This window comes from Pyricularia pennisetigena, chromosome 2 (assembly GCF_004337985.1).
Source record: "Pyricularia pennisetigena strain Br36 chromosome 2, whole genome shotgun sequence".
Taxonomy (NCBI): domain Eukaryota; kingdom Fungi; phylum Ascomycota; class Sordariomycetes; order Magnaporthales; family Pyriculariaceae; genus Pyricularia; species Pyricularia pennisetigena.
Window position 1 is genome coordinate 6,223,351 of NC_043741.1, and position 20,531 is coordinate 6,243,881.

Sequence of the window (20,531 nt, forward strand, 5' to 3'; positions counted from 1 at the left end):
TCCCTCATCCATGCTGATTAACTTCAAATCCCCAAACTTTTCTTTCCCCCAAACATCACCAATATCACTTTCCTTGTTCTGTATCATCACCTTCCTCTTTTCTGCAAGCATCTGCATACCCAATTTATACAAACAATCTTCTCCGAGCCTTTGAGAGGCTGCCTCTTCCTTTCTGTTCTTGACGACAGTTTTCAAAGCATCGTATATTCGTCTGCGCGTGACGAGTTGCCGTTCAACTTACTCCGAAAACGGCTTTTTGTGCTATCTTTTGCCGTTTTTTCAGGTTGAGATCAGTCTGGCTTGAACAATTCTGCTCGGCAGCACCTTCTTTCACAGCGTATCGAAGCTGGTCTTCGGTACCAGCATCTTTCTCCATACTCGTGCTCGTTTCTTTAACAGCACCTTTCAAGAATCCAACTGCTGTAAGTTCTTGCTGTCTCGCTTCACTCCTTCCCGCTTTGCTCATTTTCTCCTCCTCCTTCCAATATGTATATCCTCCCGCGTCTAGCGTGCTCTACTCTGTTCACTATGCCAAATCTCCAAGTCAAAAGCTCGCTTCTTTCACCTTTTATCTTGTCACCTTTGAAAATCTCTTCTTCTACCTCATCTACTTTTGAGAATCACAGCATCAACACCCAATCCCGGACGCCCACCACAGTCTCTTGACCCTTTGCTTGATAGCTCGTCCCCATCCATTTTACTTGACAGCACTCGCTTCATCACAGGTCTTTGGTACTAATATTTCCAACATTTGAAGTTCACCCGCTCGTGAGATTTCTCTGTCTGCTCGTCTATTGAACCCTGGCCCAAGATCTTGAACAACAAGGTACGTCAGACAACCACTACTCCCATTCCCCAGGCTTCTCTGCTTGACTTCCCGGAGTTAAGCGCTTCGTCAACGTTGATGAGCCCTCAGGATTTGTGTTGTCTCCTATCTTTCTATGCCATGTTTCCTAAGAATGAGAATCTTGCGAAGACTATTTACTGACTGGTTCTTGATTAATATATAGTTAAAATGGGAGCTACTTTCAATGACCCCAATCGTCGCCACACCGGCGTGGCCTCTGGATACCCCACCGTAACCGAGTCCCTCAACTCCATTGCTGCTGCCAATGCCGCGATGATGCCAGATGGCATGGGCCAGATGATTAACCAGTTTCAGTGTCTGAGCTTTCCTGCCGGAGCATACGTCCCTACTGCTGATCCCACCAACATGGTCTACAACCCTTACAGCCAGATCCATCATCTCGCCGGTCAGGCTGCCGCCTATGATCCCATGGTTCAGTATCACCTAGGCACCGGTTTCCCTATCGCTCATCCCCAGACCGCTCTGATGGGTCCTAGCACTCCCCGCAACTTGGCTGCCGCTCATGTTCCTCGCGAGCTTCCCACTCTTGAGAATCGACGCAGCTCTTACTCGACCTCGGCTACCGAGTCGACGCCTGCTACCCCTTTCTTTGGCGCGGCTGGTGATCGTGCCCACGGTGCTCGCGTTCTTTCCACTGACCGCTCGACGTTCACGACCCCTTCCCCCCAGCAGGTTCTCAGCTCCGCCGTTCTTGGTACAATCTCTGCCAAACCTACGCCCGTTCAAGATCCTGAGCTCGATCGCCTTCTCATGCAAGACCCCGCGATTCCCCGTGCCGTCCCTGCGGTCTTTACGGATCATGTCAAGACGCTTGAGCAATGTCTCGAGAATCGCATTTCTGGCAACAAGAATGTCTACATCCGTGGCCTTCATCCTACCACAGACGATGATCTGCTCCTGCGCTATGCCTCTCGCTTCGGCGAGGTAGAGCAGTCCAAGGCAATTATCGACACTAGCACTGGTGCTTGTAAAGGGTGAGTAAACATGTCGCTTATAATGTCAAGCTTGAACATCACTGGCTAACAAGAGATTCCACTGAATGCAGCTTCGGATTCGCCAAGTTCAAGGACATTGCTGACTCCCAGAAGTGCATCCGCGGCTTCTACCGTCTTGGCTACGAAGTCGGCTTTGCTCGGGTCAGTATTGGCTTCATGCTTTTATGTTGATGCTCAACGTTGTCATCGCTAACTATTTACTTGACGTGTAGGAGAGCTTCAACGCGCGCCTGAAGGCCGAGGGAGATGACAATTCGACAAACCTTTACATCTCTAACCTCCCCAAGGACATCACCGAGCCGGTAAGATTTGGTAAAACCAACATTGACAACCTTTTTGCATTCGCTTACAAAACTGGCACCGCAGCTTCTCATTCATATCTTCGACCCTCATCCCATTGCCAGCTCCAAGATCCTGCGGGACTCCAACGGCAACAGTCGCGGCGTGGGTTTTGCTCGGTAAGCTCTCCATCCTAACTTGAGTCAAACACGCGCATCTAACAAATTTCCAGCTTCGAGAGTCGGGAGGTGTGCGAGAGGATCATCAAGAACTTCAATGGTCTCAAACTCGGCGTTGATGCCCAGGAGATGCAGGTTCGCTACGCCGACACGCCTTCTCAGAAGGAGCTGAAGCGGATCACGGCTGAGCGTCGTCAGTACCGCACCAATGAGTACAACATCGGAGCCTATGGAACCCACGCCGTTGGCATGAGCCCCAGCATCTACCAGCAGGGTTCTTATGGTATGCGTCGCTCTGGTTCTGGCGGCGGCAGGTAAGCCTCCTCACTGCGGTTTACATTCGTCAAAATGCACCCAACTGACCTCGATTTGTTCAATGATCCAGCTACAATCACAATTCTCGCTCGGTCAATGCCTCTGGAGGCTACAACGGTCACGGAGCTCAAGTCACAGGCCGCGATAGCGTTCAGTATGTGATTGCTTTTGGTGATAAAAAGGCGATCCAAAGCCTTTTTGCTAACCTGCTTAAAGACAGAACCTGACCGCGCCCCCAACGGTTACCTCGGATGACGGTTCTGGCGATGAGGGTGTTACCATCGTCGACGCTTCGACCACCGGTAATGTCACTGCTGTCTCTTCGCCTTCTGTCAAGAAAGAACCCAAGAAGGAGAAGGCCTAAATACTTACTCCACAAGCTCCCTTGACTTCTTTTATGAATGTTACATCTTGTTTACTTTGGTCATTTGGTCATGGTCGTTGTTGTTGACGATCCAATTTTTACTTTGATTCGAATCATAAATGGGGCGAATATGGAGAGACACAAGACATGGTTGCATCCCTTTATCGGACTGATTTCACTGCTGCAAGATTGTTATCACACATCAGAGCTTATACATGCATTGAAGCATCTCCTCAGCCTCTGGAGCAGTTACGCACGATGATAACACATTCTTTTGTTCACTCAATTTCCTCTGTATATGCCGTACAGAACTTTGTTTTCTTTTTTCTTTTGACGACTTGGAAGGCCTCTAGATAGGTAGATAGGTTCAGCACTTGAAGTGCAATGAGATCACAATTCGCATTGCTAAACACGGCGTTCCTTGGCTGCACTTATTGCGCGTAACCTGAGACTCTTCGTTTTCTCTTGCATAAATTGGGTGATGCTATAACGGTTGAGGATTGGTTGGCGAATCAGATTGAAAAGGCATTTTGCTCTCAAGAATAGTGCCAAAACTCGGGCCAAGTTGGAAAGGTATGGGTATCAATTTGGGCAAGAATATCAACAAGCTACCTGTAAAGTCACGATCCGTCGCTGATTTTAGTATCTTGCACCGCCGCCTCAATCCCTGTCAAAGGCAATTTTGAATCTGATGCACCGAGGTCCGCCTGACCGCTGCCGTTTAGATCGGCTTGATCAGGCTCAACCTCAGCATCTGAATCTTGCTCAGCGTCGGAGCCATCAAACTCTCCATCACTATCGTTAGTTTGCTCGCTCCGAGACGCTGCCTCTTCCTGGAAGGCCTTCTCAAGGTCCTTGCTCATCTTTTTAGTGAAACCAGAGGCCTCTACAGCAGCGTCGAGTCGCCGAGCACCATCAGCGCCTACAGTCTTTAGTGCATCTTTGTAAAAGGGACCTGGCTCGTCACTTGAAAAGTGGAACCGACGCTCAAAGAAACGTTTGACACAGGCAACGTCCCGATCAAAGTACATCTCAGCGTTGGGGTGATCCATAGAAACCATTTGCGGGAAGTCTATCAGTATGGGCGTAGGTAGCGTGGCCCCAACTCCTGCAGAGCCGCTCTCCGCCGACTCCGCACTTGAAGCAGGGTCCTTCTTCTCCTTCTCCTCCTTAAGAAGGATGTTGAACTCATTGAAATCGCCATGGATAAGTCCATACTTTGCCAAGCGCAGAATGAGAAGCATCAGTTCTGCGTAGAGTGCAGCAGGGTTTGGGACCGAGGAGATCTGGCGCAAAGGATACGCATCGATCAGGGACATGACAATGGTGTGACGAGACTGGCTCAATGGCTCAGGCACGGGAAAGCCTTCCTCCTTCAGGGCTTGCATGAAGGCGAATTCTTTCATAGCCGCCAGTCTGGACAGATACATCCAAGATCCGGAGGCCTGACCACGCTTCTTGAGGTAGTCACGGTTGGCCTTGACGGTCCGGAACGAGATGCGACCCAGACGGTGGATCTTGAGGACGCGCTGGCAGCCCGTGTCGTCGGCGACGATCATGATGTCACTCTCCTTGCCGACGCCGATGCGGGTGCCGACCGAGTAGATGGCCTTCTTGGTGGAGTGCGTGTGTAGGGCGAGGTAGTCGAGTCCGCCGTACGTCAGGCGGTAGCCATCGTACTTGGCCTCCTTAACTCGCGCGATGAGGCCGACCTTGGCAAGGTTCGAGATGCTCCTATGTACGCCGCTGGCGCCACCTCGCAACCGAGATAGCTTCTCGATCAGAGGCGTAGGTACGATTTCGTGGTTCTTACTGCCTTGCTCAACCTAGACGAGCGGCCGAGGGGAACGGACTATCAATACCACATCTATATTTTTTTGTGTGTTTTTTTTTTTTTTTTTTTTTTTTTCAGGTGGTGGTCAGAAAAGGTGCCTAACTTACACCCGTGAGAACCTTCCAGTCCTCCGAGGTGAGGTGGCGCATTGCCTTGGAATCGAGTTTCATGATTCCGTTATTCTGCTATATCTTTTTTGATATCTTTCTTTATGTTCTATTTCCACTTGACGTAGGACGGACAAGTTAAAAAAATAAAAGAATATAGAGAAAAGAAAGAAAAATGAGGAAAAAAAAATAGCGGGTTCGACTTGCACCCGCAGATTCCATGTAGCGCGACGCAATGGATCGCCAAATATTAGAGAAGGATAGTCGAACCCCGCCAAATTTTGGAGGGCTGACGTTGTGAAGGCGATATCGATAAGAACGGTGGATAATGTGGAGAGCCTAGTCAGTCGGAATTTTGTTTTTCCATGCAGCCCGGGGCAAGCTTCTAATAGCTGGGACCCACCGCTATCCCTGTCGACCGCTCCACACCGGGCGAGCTCTAGTCTAGGCGACAAAGAGCCTCGCGTCAGGTTGGCAGTGGGTGAGTTGAGAGGTGAGGCAACTTGGCGGCGGAAGCTAGGTCAAGCAGTAACAAGCAAACCACTTACTTTCAGAACTCCCACCTTTCAACCTCGACAAGACGATTCCGAAAATCTATCAACGACCATATTCACTAACACACAAAACTCACGAGGTCTGTAAACCACAGAACCGGAGAACCGCCATCTGACGTCGATTGTCCAGGCGGGCCACCTATTCCGCCAATCTTGCTGGGAGCATTGTTGAACCCTTCACCTATCTGCCCGCGCGCATCTCTTCAAATCCCATCACACAGCCATGGCACCCGATGCCGATAGCTCCAAGGCTGCCGACAAAGGCAAAGCTGTTGAGACGCCCGATGATGTGAAGAAGGATAAGGATGCAAAGACAGTGGTGAATGGCAAGGATGAAGACAAGAACAACTGTGCGTTTGCGCCACGACCCCACGTTCTGTCTACCGGAGGATGCCTTACTGACCAAAACAACTAGCCACTGAGGAGCTGAGTGAGGAGGACCAGCAACTTAAAAATGAGCTCGATATGCTTGTCGAGAGGCTCACGGTAGGATCCAATACTGATGGACTGCTGCCGCAGTTAGTTACTCGGACCTGCGGACACTAAACTAACGGTCGGGGGGTCAGGAATCCGACGCATCTCTGTACAAGCCAGCCCTCGAGGCAATGAAGAACTTCATCAAGACGTCGACATCTTCCATGACGGCTGTGCCAAAACCGCTGAAGTTTCTTCGACCTCACTACGAGACAATGACGAAACTATACGAAGCATGGCCCACCGGCGAAAACAAGGTGTCTCTGGCAGATGTGCTTTCGGTCATCGGCATGACCTTTTCCGATGAGGACCGCCAGGACACCCTCAAGTACCGACTTTTGGCCCCCTCACAAGACATCAGCTCCTGGGGACATGAGTACACCCGTCACTTAGCTTTGGAGATTGGCGAGGTGTATGCCAAGAGGATAGCAGCAGAGGAGTCAACCAAGGACCTCGTTGATCTCGCCCTGGTTTTGGTACCTCTGTTCCTAAAGAGCAACGCCGAAGCCGACGCTGTAGATCTGATGAGCGAACTTGAGATCATCGAGCAGCTTCCTAAGTTCGTCGACGAAAACACGTACGCGCGCGTCTGCCTGTACGTAGTCTCGATGGTAAACCTTCTTACGTATCCAGAGAACGAGCAATTTTTACGAGTTGCGCACGATATCTACAAGCAGTACAAGCAACACACACAGGCCATGGTTCTTGCAATCAGGTTGAACGATTCGGACATGATCTACAACGAGTTTGAGAAGATCGAGGACCCCGCCCTTAAGAAGCAGTTGGCATTTTTGATTGCGCGTCAAAAGATCCTCCTTCCCGACCCGGACACGGAGGACCAGGAACTGACTGAATGTTTGGGCAACATCCGGCTTTCGGAGCACTTCAAGTCACTGGGCAAGGAGCTCAACATTCTGGACCCCAAGACCACGGAAGATATTTACAAGAGCCATCTTGAGAGCAGTCGTGTGGCTGGAATGACTAACTTGGATTCAGCCCGCCACAACCTGGCTGCAGCTTTTGTGAACGCCTTTGTCAACGCTGGGTTCGGCAACGACAAGATGATGCTCGTCGATGACAAGGAGAGCTGGGTTTGGAAGACCAAGGATGAAGGCATGATGTCGACGGTTGCATCCATGGGTACGCTGCTTCTGTGGGATGTGGAAGCCGGATTAGACAAGGTCGACAAGTACACATATGCCGACGAGGAGCAGATCCAAGCCGGTGCCCTCCTGGCTATTGGAATCATGAACTCGGGAGTGCGGTTGGATTCTGAGCCTGCCATGGCTTTGCTGTGTGACCCTGACAAGCTTCACCACAAGAACCCTCTCATCAGGATCGCAGCAATCATGGGCTTGGGACTATCATACGCGGGCTCTAACAAGCTTGAACTGTTGGTTGAGCTCGTACCCATGATCACGGATTCTTCCCTAGATATGCAGATTTCGGCCATGGCGGCACTCTCGTGCGGTCTGATATTTGTTGGCACATCTAACGACGAGGTCAGCGAAGCCATTGTCAACACCCTCCTTGACGAGGACAGGAGATCTCAGTTGACCGACAAGTGGACACGATTCCTCGCGCTTGGCCTCGGTCTTCTTTTCTTTGGCCAGCAGGAAGAAGTGGACGTCATTTTGGAGACTTTGAAAGCCGTCGACCACCCTGTGGGTAAGCCAATCGCAGTCCTCGCAGAGATCTGCGCTTGGGCCGGCACTGGTGCTGTCCTCAAGATCCAGGAGCTCTTGCATATCTGCAACGAGCACCTCGAAGAGTCTGAGGAGAAGAAGGGCGATGAGCTGCTTCAGGCCTATGCTGTGCTCGGTATTGGTTTGATTGCCATGGGCGAGGATGTCGGCCAGGAGATGGTTTTGCGCCACTTTGGTCACCTGATGCACTATGGCGAGGCCAACATCAGGCGCGCGGTACCTCTGGCTATGGGTCTTGTCAGCCCAAGCAACCCCCAAATGAAGGTTTACGATACGTTGTCAAGGTACTCTCACGACAACGACAACGAGGTGGCGATCAACGCCATCTTCGCCATGGGTCTCCTGGGCGCCGGAACGAACAACGCACGTCTGGCTCAGCTGCTGAGGCAACTTGCGAGCTACTACCACCGCGACCAGGATTCTTTGTTCATGGTCAGGATTGCTCAAGGCCTGCTGCACATGGGCAAGGGAACCATGTCAATTAGTCCCTTCCACACCGACCGTCAAATCCTGTCAAGAGTATCGGCCGCCGGTCTGCTTGCCGTCTTGGTGACCATGCTCGACGCCAAGAGCTTCATCACTTCAAACTCGCACTACCTGCTCTACTTCTTGGTCACGGCTATGCATCCGCGCTTCTTGGTCACTCTGGACGAGGATCTGAAGCCCCTGACCGTCAATGTCCGAGTCGGTCAGGCCGTCGATGTTGTCGGCCAGGCCGGTAGGCCCAAGACTATCACCGGATGGCAGACTCAAAGCACGCCAGTGCTCCTGGCTTATGGAGAGCGGGCTGAGTTGGAGGACGAGGAGTACATCAGCCTCAGCAGCACTCTAGAGGGACTCGTAATTTTGAAAAAGGTCAGTATGGCTATTTGACTCTTTGCATGGCCAAAATCTCGTTTTGAAAGGAATCATGGATGGTCGACTAACTCACAATTTCATTTGATATAGAATCCGGACTGGGAGAGTGGCAATTAAGCACTCGAATTTTAACAAGCATGACTCCAAGATTTACGGGCATGGGATTGGGCCGGAATGGGGCGCGTGGTGATTGGCAACAGGGCCACAACAGAATCGACATGGCACTAGGTCTACCCAGATGACACTGTACAATAATAGTTTATAGATCGCCAGTATCCCGGGGGGTTTATTCATCACTTTGAGATAGACAAAGTTGGTTCTTTTTTTCTTACCCTACCCTGTCCGGCACTTGAGCAATTGCAAAAGTAAAATAAAAAAAATAAAAAAAAGATATCTGGCGATTCGATAAAGTCTCCAAGAATTGGCAACAACTGATGAAGATCGAGATAAAGTAGCAAATAGAAACAGCATGTAGGCTTCATGACATTATCATTATGAGTTTTTTTTTTTTTTTTAATTTCTTTTTCCCTTTCTTTGTGCAACGTGGCTCAGCACCTCTCGAATACTCTGTATAGACCTTTGAGATCGGCAACCTCCAAGACCCCGGTCTTCATGAGCGTATTGGTGGCCACCAGTCGAGCCTTGAAGGCTGGGAAAATGATGTGCTCAACAGCCCATCGTACCTCTCGCCTCCTGGTTTCTAACGTTTGATCTACTACTTCCGTTCCAGTGATTTGTGATCCTTCATCTGGCGAGGAGCTAGCGTTGGGCTGGCTGCTGCTGCTCGCATCACCTACATAAGCTCCTTTGTTGTGTATGGATGCAGATGGAGGTAACTGCTCTGGTACATAAAAAGAGGCCAGCTCCCGCAGTATTGACTCAAAACACGCCTTTTCGTCGGTCCAGTCGACGTTGTGTGGTCCCAGACGGAACAGAAACTGTGGCAACTTGACAACGGGCGGCGTATAACCCTTGACAAGCAGCGGGATGCTGACCAGCTCACCAGTGGGTGTGACCTCGAGGTTGAAGTACTCCAGGAGCATCGCGCCAAACTTGATTAGCTGCTTGGTTATCTTCTCCACAACCTCTTCAACGTTGACCATGGTCTCGTCACTGGTATCCTGGCGTTGGCTAATCTCACGCTCAGCTGCGACACGTATCAGCTCCCGCATATCTAGAGGCGGCGAAAAGCAAATAGCACCCATGTTTCCAAAGTCGGTGAGGCCTAGCTGGTAAAAGTATTCAAAGCTGGCGCGTCCGTAGTCTACGAGATACAGCTTCACACCGCCTTGTATGGCGGCAAGGCGCCTCCGCTCATCTACTATGCCGACGAACGTGTGATTAGCAAAGACGTCGGTCAAACCGTGGTGCATATCTTCGCGCACGGCGGATCTGAGCTCTTTGACGGAAGCCAGTTTGATAGTGACCACGTCTCGCTCGACCGTCTCGTACTCGATGGCTTCATGTGCGGCAAGGGAGGCAGCAGCCGCCTGAGTGGTGTTGGTTGGGGTGGTAACAGTGGGTGCTGCAGCCGAGCGGGATGAACCGGCGACTGGGGCAAACATGCTGGTTATCTTGCGAGCGTTGGTATCTGTGCGCACCAGGCTGTTCTCGTATGGACGAGCGGGAGTGTGAGGCTTCTTGGCCGCCGTCGACACCGTGGCTGCTCTTGCGTCCCTGCGAGGATTGGTTGGCGTGGTTGAGCCTACAGTGCTGACGTCCTGTGCAGGGAGTAGGGTTTGGGTCCTGAAAGTGCGGCTGGTATCGACGGCGGCGAGTCTAGTGCGAAGGTTTTCGCAGATGGCCTGAATTATTTCATCCTCGTTGAGAAAGTTGACCTCTCGCTTGGTGGGATGCACATTTACATCGACGCGCTGAGGGTCAATCTCCAGACTCAGATAGAGGAAAGGGTGCCCGTTCTTGGGCAAAAATGCAGCGTAAGTCTGCTCGACCGACTTCTTGACGTTGGTAGATTCGACGCAGCGATTGTTTATGAAAAGCAGCAGCGTGGTCTTTTTGACGCTGTAATTGGCATTGGTGCACCAGCCGCTGGCCTTGAAGCCCCAGCGTGCATCCGACGTACTAAAGTCAATGAGTTCATTGGCAACACTGCTGCCGTATATCTGCCTGATCCGATCTGAAACGGTAGCGCCGGCTTGGACGGCAATGCTCGTGGTCGACTCGCCATGCTTTTTACAGGAAAAGGCCACACCCTTGCAGTGGACAGCGTAGCGGCCGACCATGTCAATGATCTTGTTGTATTCGTCCGAGAAGGACCTGAAGGCGCGGCGGCGGCTAGGGACATTGTAAAAGAGGTCCTCGACGGTGATCTGGGTGCCTTGCCTGCCTGCAACAGGCTTGGGGTCCGCAGGCTGGCCGGGCTTGGTGGGAGCAAGCTTGCCACCCTCATAACAAGCCCGCCACGCACAGCTGGAATCCTTAGTCTTGGTGGTTACGGTAAGATGAGCGATGTAGCTGATGCTCGCCAGGGCCTCACCCCTGAAACCGTAGGTTGCAATGGAGGAGAGATCCTCAAAGGTCTGGAGCTTAGAAGTGGTGAAGCGCTCACACAGGATTGGCAGGTCCTCCTTCTCAATACCGCATCCGTTGTCGGTGATCTGCAGCATTTTGAGACCGCCATCCCTGCAAAGGACTTCCAGCGAAGTAGAACCAGCGTCAACAGCGTTTTCTATCAGCTCTTTGAGGGCGTGGACCGGGGCGACGATGATCTCCCCGGCGGCGATCTTGTTGACCACATCCTGGCTAAGAGCCTGTATGTGATTGAAGTGGGTAAAGCACTGGTCAGCATCTTCCTTCAACTAAGCGCTGCCAGGCGAGACAGATTGATAAGAGATGGAGAGTTGGATGGATGGATACCTTGATTCGCCTGGATGTACTTTCTTGCGGGCTTAAATCGTCGGCCTTTCTTTTGGTTCCTCTGGATGCATCATCCAATTCCATCGCACAATCCGCCATGGACTGTCGCTCACTTGTACCATCAGGCTTGTGTGTGTGTGTGTGTGTGTGTGTGCAAATGCAGGCTAATGGTCACTCGAAGGACACCAAAGTTCAGTCAAAGGCGTGGTCGCGCTTCGCATTTGTCAAGGCAGTAAGTAACCAGCATCACACATTCTGGGAGGTGGGGGGTGGGCTGGCAATGACACCAAGTCCTCGCGAAATCACGTGGCAACTCCTGCCTTGTTTTCCCGTAGTGACGGTCAATCCTTGCTTCCTTCTTTTCCTCTGCTTCTTCGTCTTTCTTTCAATGGCTTTCATCAAGCTCGTCTTTGACTTTCGTGTCCAACTCAAGCAATCGAAAAATCTTGTCGCGATTGCCAAGTGCCAGGGTATCATGCAAACTCTCCCAACTCCTAGACTGGGATAGTACTCAATTACTATTTGGATGTACACAGCAGTAGATCGCACACAGATCCGGACAGTAGAAGAAACAACTCGAAAATTTTAATACGAATAACTCGAACCTACTGCTGCCGATCATCAAAAGCGTCCGGTCACTTTTCAATCTCCTTTTGGCTGTGCAAAAGCCGACGAATGAAAATTGTGACTTCTTCGGATGATTCCCCTGCACAAGAAAATTATAGCTTAGTAGTACCGTACATATCTGGGGCTCTCGATTCTGTGCTGTAAACTCGGGCCGCAGTCAACTGGACCTGCATACCTAGTAATCATATTATGATGTTACATTCACTCACCCCAATATTGGCCCATGTTTCTTGGGCAAGGTCATCTGACAGCAGCCGGTCCGAGTAGGGTAGTACCGGAAACACACCAAGGCGGCGCCCATTTCCTCATCTGCATACACATCGATCAACTTTGATCGGTCGGACAAGTCCCCTCCGATTCCGACATGTAAAACAACTGAGACTTGTCAAGTTTCCAAACACAGCTTTCGTTTCCTGCAAGAATTTGCAGGGCAATAGACTTCAGTCAGTTAGGTCTATTTATCAGGTACGGCATTCTGCACAACTGCAGTCCCCAGGTGCTGTTGTGCTGATTCGGGGATGATCACCCTCGATGAGGCCCGAAGTGGTTTTTGCCCTGGCTGATTGGCAGTTGCAGGAAATGAGAGAACCGCCCGGCGTAAGAAAACGGTATAGTTCAAGTTGCCGTGCTGGGGTTTTTGCGGGCGGACAAAGTGACATCGTAGCATCATCAAATCCATCCATCCTACCCTTCCCGCAGGCTTTTTGGGAGAAATTTCAAGAGGTTTGCCGTGTGATCCTGTCATGAAATGCTTGCCGCTTTTGGTCCAAACTTGTTTACAAACCCATGCCTACGCTATTTGCTGTCTTTGCGGCTACCAAGCCCAGTTAAGTGAAGAGNNAACTAATACAGTACAGTACAAGCACACAAGGGGGAAAACCAAAAAGAGGGGAAGCGTCCCCTTGCAAAACCCACCGTAACCACCCGAACAGCTCTCAATCGCTGGTTGCTGCGGCTCTTAGACCCTCCCCCCTGCACACGATTTGAGAAAAATTCTCCGATGCCAGGGAGCGCGCCAGGTTCATTTGCTGAGCGTATCGCGGAGAAAAAACAAAAAGGACAAAAACGGACGAGGCACAAACACTAAATGGCAAATGGGCAATCAATGTTTACTCGTACCCGCCTTTTGTTTCAACGCAGGTTGGGGGTTTTTTTTGTTTATACTCCGACACTGTCATCTATGGTCGCGAGATAATATTATACACATTTTAGCAAATAATTTGAGAGGGGGAAAATAAAAGAGGAATTTTCGATATTGCTATTTATACATTTATTTGTTTAATCCTGTTTTTTGGTGTCTTTGAGAACGGAGCCCGTGGGGGAATGATACTCTTCTGTAGCCTTGCGGTTATTGCTTCACATGCAAGAGAAAAAAAAAACGTCCGGGTGGTTGAGGAAGGGACGGGATGTTCTTTTAAATTAGCACACTCGTTTTCACAGCGGCTCGCTGTCCGAGGTGCGTGTGTGTGTGTGTGGCTGGCTCTCCCTCTCTCTGTTTTGGGCAGAACGTCCGACCGCTACGCGAAACCCAGTTGGAATTTTTATTATTAAAAGACAGTTATCGAGAGAAGTTATAGCCAAACAAAAAAGGGCATGGATAGGGTAGCAGCAAACAGGTAACACACGACAGGGCCAGTCCCAGTTTGGGTTGGTCCAACGGTGACCCGGCGCGCGGCGTTCGCGGTGTGTGTGTGTGTTTGTCGATAAATCCAGACCCTATAACAGCCAGCAATTATATATCCGCAATGTTGCGGCCAGGCGTATAGCGAGGCCGTACCCGCTGTGGCGGGCCAGTTAACCACTAACGGCCTACTTAGTACAAGGGCTTTCTTCCTCTTGCCGCGAGGAGAGGCCATGTTACACTGGAAAGGGTGGGAAAACAATAAAATAAAAGGGAGTGAAAGTGGGCGGAGGGAGCCAGGGCCTTCCCAAATATTGGGCAATAGCAAACATTCAATAATAAAATAGCAAAGAGTCTCTTTTCCCCTTCACCTTGTTTCTGCTTTTTTTTTCTTTTTTTTTTTTTCTTTTCTTTTGTTTTCGTCGAACATTTTCCTGCCAGAGATGAGAATGGGGTGAATTGATAAAAAAGAGAAAAAAAAAACCCATCTTGTGTTCCCTTCCTAATGTTGGAACTCTGCTCTTCTTTTTCTTTTTTCTCTTTTTTTTTTTCTTTTTTTTTTTTTCTTTCTTCCCAACATGCCTCGCTTTTGCTGTCTAGCAAGACATAAGTCGGTCTACCCGCGCATAGCACGGATCGGACTCAAAGCTTAACCCTTTAGTTGTGGTATAATTCACTTCCCCCGCGCGATTATGTAAGTGTACAGTCCAGCGCCTGTGCCCAACATCTTCATGGATTTCTTGTCGTTCCCCCTTTCCCGCCTCGCGTCTTGCTCTTTCTCTTCCTTGACTGCTTGCTAGTTTTGGCTGCTATATCATTGTCGCCATATCTTGCTTTTTCATTTTTTGTTTCTCTATTTCTTACATTGTCCACCGCTGCACAAACTAGTCACACTCATTTCGCGTTGCTTCCCGTCTGCTAAGACTGATGCTCACACTTTATGATTTAATATAGATGTCGGCAGCATTATTCCGGTTCCGGCACCAGCTTCGGCACCGGCCCTGTATCGGTTTACTTTATTTACAAGACCAAACTGAATGCTAGACCCGCAGGTCAGCTTGTCATATCCTGCTTTCAAGTCTAGAAACCAAAACCGCATAGTCTACTGCAGAGCCCTCTTTCGCCCCAGGGTCTTCCAACCTCGTCAGGGTTCAACAATGGCCAAAAAGAAGGAGAAAAGAAAGGAAAACAGACATATCGACGACGATTCGGTTTGAACAGATCGCTATTAGACAAGGTTTACAAGGAACAAGAGATTAAAAACTATACGAAAAGAGCTAGGAACCAGTTGGGACACCCTGAGAGGCAGAGTCCAGAGACGGTTGAAGACAAAATGAGGATGACTCCAGGTATAATAATCCTGGATGGGGTATATCTCCTGCTTTCAAAGTCATGAGAAGGAAAGTGGCATCCGAGCTGCCAGTGTTGTGAGAGAGAGAGAGCCGTCTTGTGTCTCTCTGCGACGGGAAAAGAAAATGGCGTTCGTTGTACAAGGGGTATCCTGAGTCGAATTGCCGTTGAAAGAAAAGAAGTTAGAAGGAAAAAGCCACGCTTGTGTGGTGGCTTTCGATTGTCGAAGTGGAAAGACGTCGTCGACCGAAGCCAGGCGAGCCTGGTGTGCCTCAAGAGGTCACTGATCCCTGCCGCGCGCAGTGACACGCGGTCAAGCTCGCCGCTCCTGCATTCCAAACATTAAATTTTTTTTCGGTTGAGACTATCGCGGCTTGGGCTGGTCAAAAGACTCTGGGTTGTCTATCAAACCACCCACCTTGAGCCTGTCGTCCCGTGGCCAAGACGATGACTCTGGTGGAGCTGTCGTACTGGTTGGTTGCTGACTTCTTATGGGTGGAAGCTGGAATGTTGGTTGCTGTGGAAGGGCAGGTCGCGTCGCAGGAGGAAGCTCGCTTCTCGGTATCTGATACGATCCCACCGCCGCCGGATATTCCGTGCGGCTGGGCGATGCGGCATACGAAGACGAAGACATGCCTGGGCTGTGAGTCGACATCATTTGTGAACCAGAACCTTGAGATCTCACACCATACACACTGGTATCACTACCCAAACGTGGCCTCGCAGAGCCAAAGGTCGCCGAGACTGGAGTGGGCTGGGGTGGTTGGGGCTGGTATTGAGGGAGTGGGCTTTGGTATTGGAAGGGACTATCACGAGGGTCCCTCGGGTGCGGTGATGGCGTCAGATGGCCATGGGCTCGTGCTCCACTGTTCAGTTGGACGACGACAAAGAATATCGATTCCAGCTTGGCGAGCCCGAACCGAGCCGTGCAGGTCCTGAGCTGCCCGTCGTGCGAGTTGAAGGTCAACAACAACTGTTTGTCGAGCGAGAATCTAGCGATCTCCTCCGGGCTGAAGCCTAATCCATGGAATATCCTCTCTTCCTCCTGCCTCGCAAACATTGGAGGTAAGTAGCTCGGTTCCTTCCTTCGTTGTTCATCCTGAAGCTGCGTTTGCAGATTTATTACCCGCTCTCTATCCGTCGAAGCCACAACATCAGATAGCTTTAAGCCCTTGATGGAGTGGCGACCAATAGCGTCGAGAAACCCGCTTGACGTCTTGGCAACCTCAAAGTCGGTAGTCATGAAGGCTACCGCCTCCTGTTGTCGCGGAGCGATCGACAAGGGCGCCGGGAATATATTGGCGTCTGCTGCGGATGCACGTTCCAGGTATCTCGGTGGAGCTGGTCCTTCTGAGGGCAACGACTTCAGCACTCGATATGACTGTGACCTTCTCATCGAGTCTTCGTATCCGCCAACGTGGCTCGGGGGAGGCGCTTGCGAATAGAGCGAGAGTGGTCTCCTCATGCTACCTTCAAGTGAAGGACCGTGTCTTCCAGACACGTCATACCTCACTTCCCTATCGTCTCGTAACCGGGGTCGGCCCCGTTTTTTATGCTGGACATCGACACATGAGTCTTCCTTGCCATTGCTGATACACCTTGAGCATGGTCTTTGAGCTGCACAACAACAGAAAACACAGCAAGTTAGCAATCTGAGCTCTTTTGGATGGGAGGCATCAATAATTCTAGCGAGTGACGCAAGTGCAGCTAGCCACCAAGATATTTCGAAAGTTTGAAGAAAAAAATGTTAAGAGACGAAAAAGAGGGGTTAACATACAATCACACCTGCATCATTTGTTAGCAAACATGTCCATCTACATGCACTCGACTGGGATGGACTAGGCTTACCTAAGATGCGCTTTCTTGCAAGGAACACACGCTGAAGCCACGTGGCCCTTCGTTTTTCTTTGTGTTTTCGGGGAGCTATAGGGATGGACCTCTTGGGGTGAAGGCCTCGGCGAGTTTGAATAAGATGGCTGTGGAGGTCCCGAGAGGGTCGGAGGAGGGCCAAGGCTGGAAAGATGCCCGTGACCAAGTCCGAGAGACGAGTGGTGCATATAGGGGTGAGGTGGTAATATGCTGCCGGGAGCAGGTGCTTGATACTGTGTCGGGCGGTGCTGGCTCTGCGAAGGTCGTTCAATGCCATAGTGCGTCCTGTCAAAAGACTCGTGCTGGTAAGGGCCCATGTAGGCTTGGGCTTGCGTTGTCACCGGTACAGGTTGCGGGGCTTGTGTTTGGGCTTGGAGGTGGTACGGTTGCGTCTGATAGCTGGGCGCATGCGATGCAAAGTCCCCGTGAGCTGATGCGGTCCCTTGGCGGACATCCTGACTGGCAGGCGTGTGGTAGACTCCCTGGCTTCTGTCTCCGACCCCTTGACTGGATATCGGCGGCAACGAAGGGGACCCAGACATGGGCGGAGACGGATACGTCCTCGGTCGAGAGGTACTTTCGCACTCAGGTTTTGGCCAGTTCAGGTCAATGGAGAAATTTGGTAAGTCGGGAGCACCTCGGCGGAGACCGAGCGGGAGGTACGGCGTCTCGGACTGGCGGCTTAGGGCTTGCATGGAGGTGGCTCGACTTGCTCGAGTTGTCGTCAGAGGGTCGGTGTCTTGAACCTACCCAGGCCAGATAGCGCACGCTGATCGAACGTGGTGATGATGGCGCCCGAACCAGCCGCGAACGTAACAAACTAACTTAGGTTCGCCCTCGTTACTGCAACCACATCCCTTGATGCCACTGCGATTATACACGAAGCTTCGGTGAAGGAGCCTTTGCGGTTCAGAAGGTCTTGGGTTGACCCTAGCGCAGGTTTGGTGCTTGTCCTAGTGGTTTTCGGTAAAGACTGACTGATGTAAGGTATGGCAAGGACTGTGGTCGGCACAAATGGTGCGAGATTGTGGACTTGGTCCACTCTAGGAGCTTCGGGGCTATCTCAAGTCTTCCTTGCGTGTTGCAGGAATCTAGTGCCCAGAATTACGGCTGCTCCTGGAACCCAGAAAAACGAAGGACGACCTTGGAAAGGATAAAAGGGCTTGGTTACTCGAACATGCAGGTCAGAGGCAGGTCGATGCACCGGGCACAAATCAGTACCAAACTCGTTGTTTTCTGAATCAAGTCTCGTGCGAGTGTGCCGGGAGTGTCTTCTTCTTCCAGATCGGCGGGTGTGTGAGTTCTGGCAAGGGCGCCGTATGCAAGTACCACAACGATGAACGGGTACCTGGGGGCGTAGTCAAAGCTACACGATCGAACAGTGACAGTCGGACGAGATGCTGCCTGCGCAGGAAGACCAGCCAGGTCAGGTCAGCGATTCTATGGCGCAGGTGGTGCTACGGCGTGCAGTGGTGACCGTTTTATCAGCTATGCTGCGCAACGTAGTCGGCGGGGTGCAGGAGAGCGGAGAGACTCGTGTGTCTGTGCGAGGGCGGAGGGCACAAACCGGTAGGCGGGATAACGGAGCACGGGCGGAAGTGGTCCGGTCAAGGAACACCTTCAATATACCAACAAGACACGAGATTCCTAGTGGCGGGATGGCGGCCCAACAAAGCGTCCCAGTCCGGGCTGAGGAAGTGGTATCGTTCGTGTTATCGGGTACCTGTCGTCACTGGTGATGGTTGTTGTGGTGGTGATGATGGATGGATGGTAAAGCTCCGGGCATACACAGAACAACCTGGGTGGATGGATGGATGGATGGCTATTTTGATTTGTCCAAGCTTGAGTTGAGGTACCTAAGTAGGTAGGCAAGCGGATGGGTGGGTGTTAGGGTAGCTTGTTGTCACGTCGGTCCGCGTGTGTGGGCCTCGAGGTGCTCGGTACAGAACAGATGAGAAAAAAAAAAAAAAAAAGTTAAAAAAAAAAAAAAGGTACGACAAGGCGTACGTTCTCTCCCTCCCTCTAGCTGTAGACCACACTCTACAGAAAACTTGTTCGTGGTCGTCGACGGTTGTATAGCTCGGGTGCAGAAGTTAGCAAAAGGGTCAACAACTTCAGTCTGGTTTTCTTCCTCTTGCAAAAGCTCCGAGGAGGAGGTTTTGTGCAACTTATTAGTTGCCGTGCAGAGCGATTGAGATGGCAGCAAGGGTAGCCTGCGCCTGGACAGCGGTGCTGAAGCTTGGAAATGGAGGGGTGTGAGCCGCGACAGGCTTGGGATGTGGTGGAGCTCCAGCTGGGGGTTCCTGGTCGCCGTTCATGGGGTGGCGCTGTTCAGCCAGGGTGTCAAAAGGATGGGTTGCTCGCCCAGCAAGTGTCCACTGCGCATGCCCTTGTTGACATGAACCCTAGGCACCACCCGCTAAAGGTGTCAGGGGTTTCGGTAGGGGCAGCTAGGTAAGTTGCGGAGCCATTTGCGAACTCATCCGCTCTCATCAGTCCGTGTGTCAATCAGACGTGGCAGCAAACACCGAGATGAAAAAGAACCGCCAAAAATCTCGTGGAACTAACTAGGTCAACAAGGTTGAAGAAGAAAGACGGAAGAAGTAAGAAAAAATCCCAGGGAACAAAATAACAACAACAACGATAAACTAATCTCTCCTAGTAGGGATGGGATAATCGTTGAAGGAGCGGATCCAATCATGATAGTCAGGATTCCGGGCAACAAAAAGATTTCCGTTAATTGGAAGGACCTTTTAGCGGGCCGGTTAGTCTCAGGACTGGAGCGTTATGGGCCATGAGAATTCTCCGGCTCGTTTCAATTTAGCAGACAAAAAGCTTGGAGATTCGTGATTCTTGTTGATATTTATGAACATTTGTGAAATGATACATGAATTAGAATTGAAAAAGAAAAAAGAAAAAAAAGCCAAAAAAGACAAAAAATAGAAAGAACGCGTCCTCCCCCCTCCAAGTGCGCCCATGCGAGACAAGCATGGCCGCCACACCTTTTGCAGGGCTCTCCATTGAACATTTGTAGATCAGAAGTAATGCCACTGACTGAGGGCCAAGACATCAGTGCCGGTTCTGGTTTCCAGAGTCCGGATTGGGTTGACAACAACTTCATTCGGGACTAGTCCAACGAAGCTGACTTGGTACAAGGCTCGAGTTGGAGTCAATAAAAAGGCCACCGACAGTACAGTAGTCAGTTACGGTGGTGTCAGTGGGGCCTTTGCGCCAGACGGTTGGGAACGAGGTTAAAATGGTCAGTGTTGAAAAGGATGAATATTCGCGATTGGTGGCCTGATCATGCTAACTTGGTTGGGTATTCCATGATTCCTTCCCATCATGCGCATGGCTATACTGTATTCAGTCAGTTCGATGGCCCGTACCATGCGCGCCAACGACCAAGACCGTGGGTTGGGTCGGGAGTTAGTTAAGACGAGGCACATCTAAAAAGATCAGACGGACTGGGGGTGGATGATCTTTGATGGGGAACATGATAATAATAACAATATCAAGTAATGTCCCACGAGGGTGGCATGTAACTTCGTGACAGGTCCCAGAAGTCAGTGCTTCATTTTTTGATTTTTATTATTATCCCTTTCCCCCTTCTTTTCGGTTGAGTGCATGCATTGACGATGGATTCTTGAAGAGGGG

The 20,531-nt window shown here is 50.8% G+C and overlaps 6 protein-coding genes across 6 annotated transcripts; 3 read left to right on the plus strand and 3 right to left on the minus strand.

The window, feature by feature from the left end:
- Positions 1–628: 628 nt before the first annotated feature.
- PpBr36_01746 (uncharacterized protein) lies at positions 629–3,000 on the plus strand (the record flags this gene model as incomplete). Its single annotated transcript, XM_029888930.1, has 8 exons — positions 629–725; positions 1,011–1,842; positions 1,914–2,004; positions 2,076–2,165; positions 2,230–2,321; positions 2,375–2,635; positions 2,707–2,790; positions 2,853–3,000. Exons 2-8 carry the CDS (start codon positions 1,016–1,018, stop codon positions 2,998–3,000), a joined length of 1,593 nt encoding a protein of 530 aa, XP_029750775.1. The 5' UTR covers positions 629–725; positions 1,011–1,015.
- A 620-nt stretch (positions 3,001–3,620) lies between these two features.
- On the minus strand, positions 3,621–5,004 carry PpBr36_01747 (uncharacterized protein; the record flags this gene model as incomplete). The annotated part of the gene is made up of 2 exons (XM_029888931.1): positions 3,621–4,826; positions 4,942–5,004. 2 exons carry the CDS (start codon positions 5,002–5,004, stop codon positions 3,621–3,623), a joined length of 1,269 nt encoding a protein of 422 aa, XP_029750776.1.
- A 714-nt stretch (positions 5,005–5,718) lies between these two features.
- PpBr36_01748 (uncharacterized protein) lies at positions 5,719–8,650 on the plus strand (the record flags this gene model as incomplete). The annotated part of the gene is made up of 4 exons (XM_029888932.1): positions 5,719–5,845; positions 5,911–5,981; positions 6,062–8,530; positions 8,624–8,650. 4 exons carry the CDS (start codon positions 5,719–5,721, stop codon positions 8,648–8,650), a joined length of 2,694 nt encoding a protein of 897 aa, XP_029750779.1.
- A 431-nt stretch (positions 8,651–9,081) lies between these two features.
- On the minus strand, positions 9,082–11,509 carry PpBr36_01749 (uncharacterized protein; the record flags this gene model as incomplete). Its single annotated transcript, XM_029888933.1, has 2 exons — positions 9,082–11,304; positions 11,411–11,509. 2 exons carry the CDS (start codon positions 11,507–11,509, stop codon positions 9,082–9,084), a joined length of 2,322 nt encoding a protein of 773 aa, XP_029750780.1.
- Positions 11,510–15,372: 3,863 nt separating this feature from the next.
- On the minus strand, positions 15,373–17,572 carry PpBr36_01750 (uncharacterized protein; the record flags this gene model as incomplete). Its single annotated transcript, XM_029888934.1, has 2 exons — positions 15,373–16,606; positions 16,857–17,572. 2 exons carry the CDS (start codon positions 17,570–17,572, stop codon positions 15,373–15,375), a joined length of 1,950 nt encoding a protein of 649 aa, XP_029751876.1.
- Positions 17,573–19,122: 1,550 nt separating this feature from the next.
- Positions 19,123–19,335, plus strand: PpBr36_01751 (uncharacterized protein; the record flags this gene model as incomplete). The annotated part of the gene is made up of 1 exon (XM_029888935.1): positions 19,123–19,335. The coding sequence occupies one exon, from the start codon at positions 19,123–19,125 to the stop codon at positions 19,333–19,335; it is 213 nt and encodes a 70-aa protein (XP_029751875.1).
- Between the last annotated feature and the right edge of the window lie 1,196 nt (positions 19,336–20,531).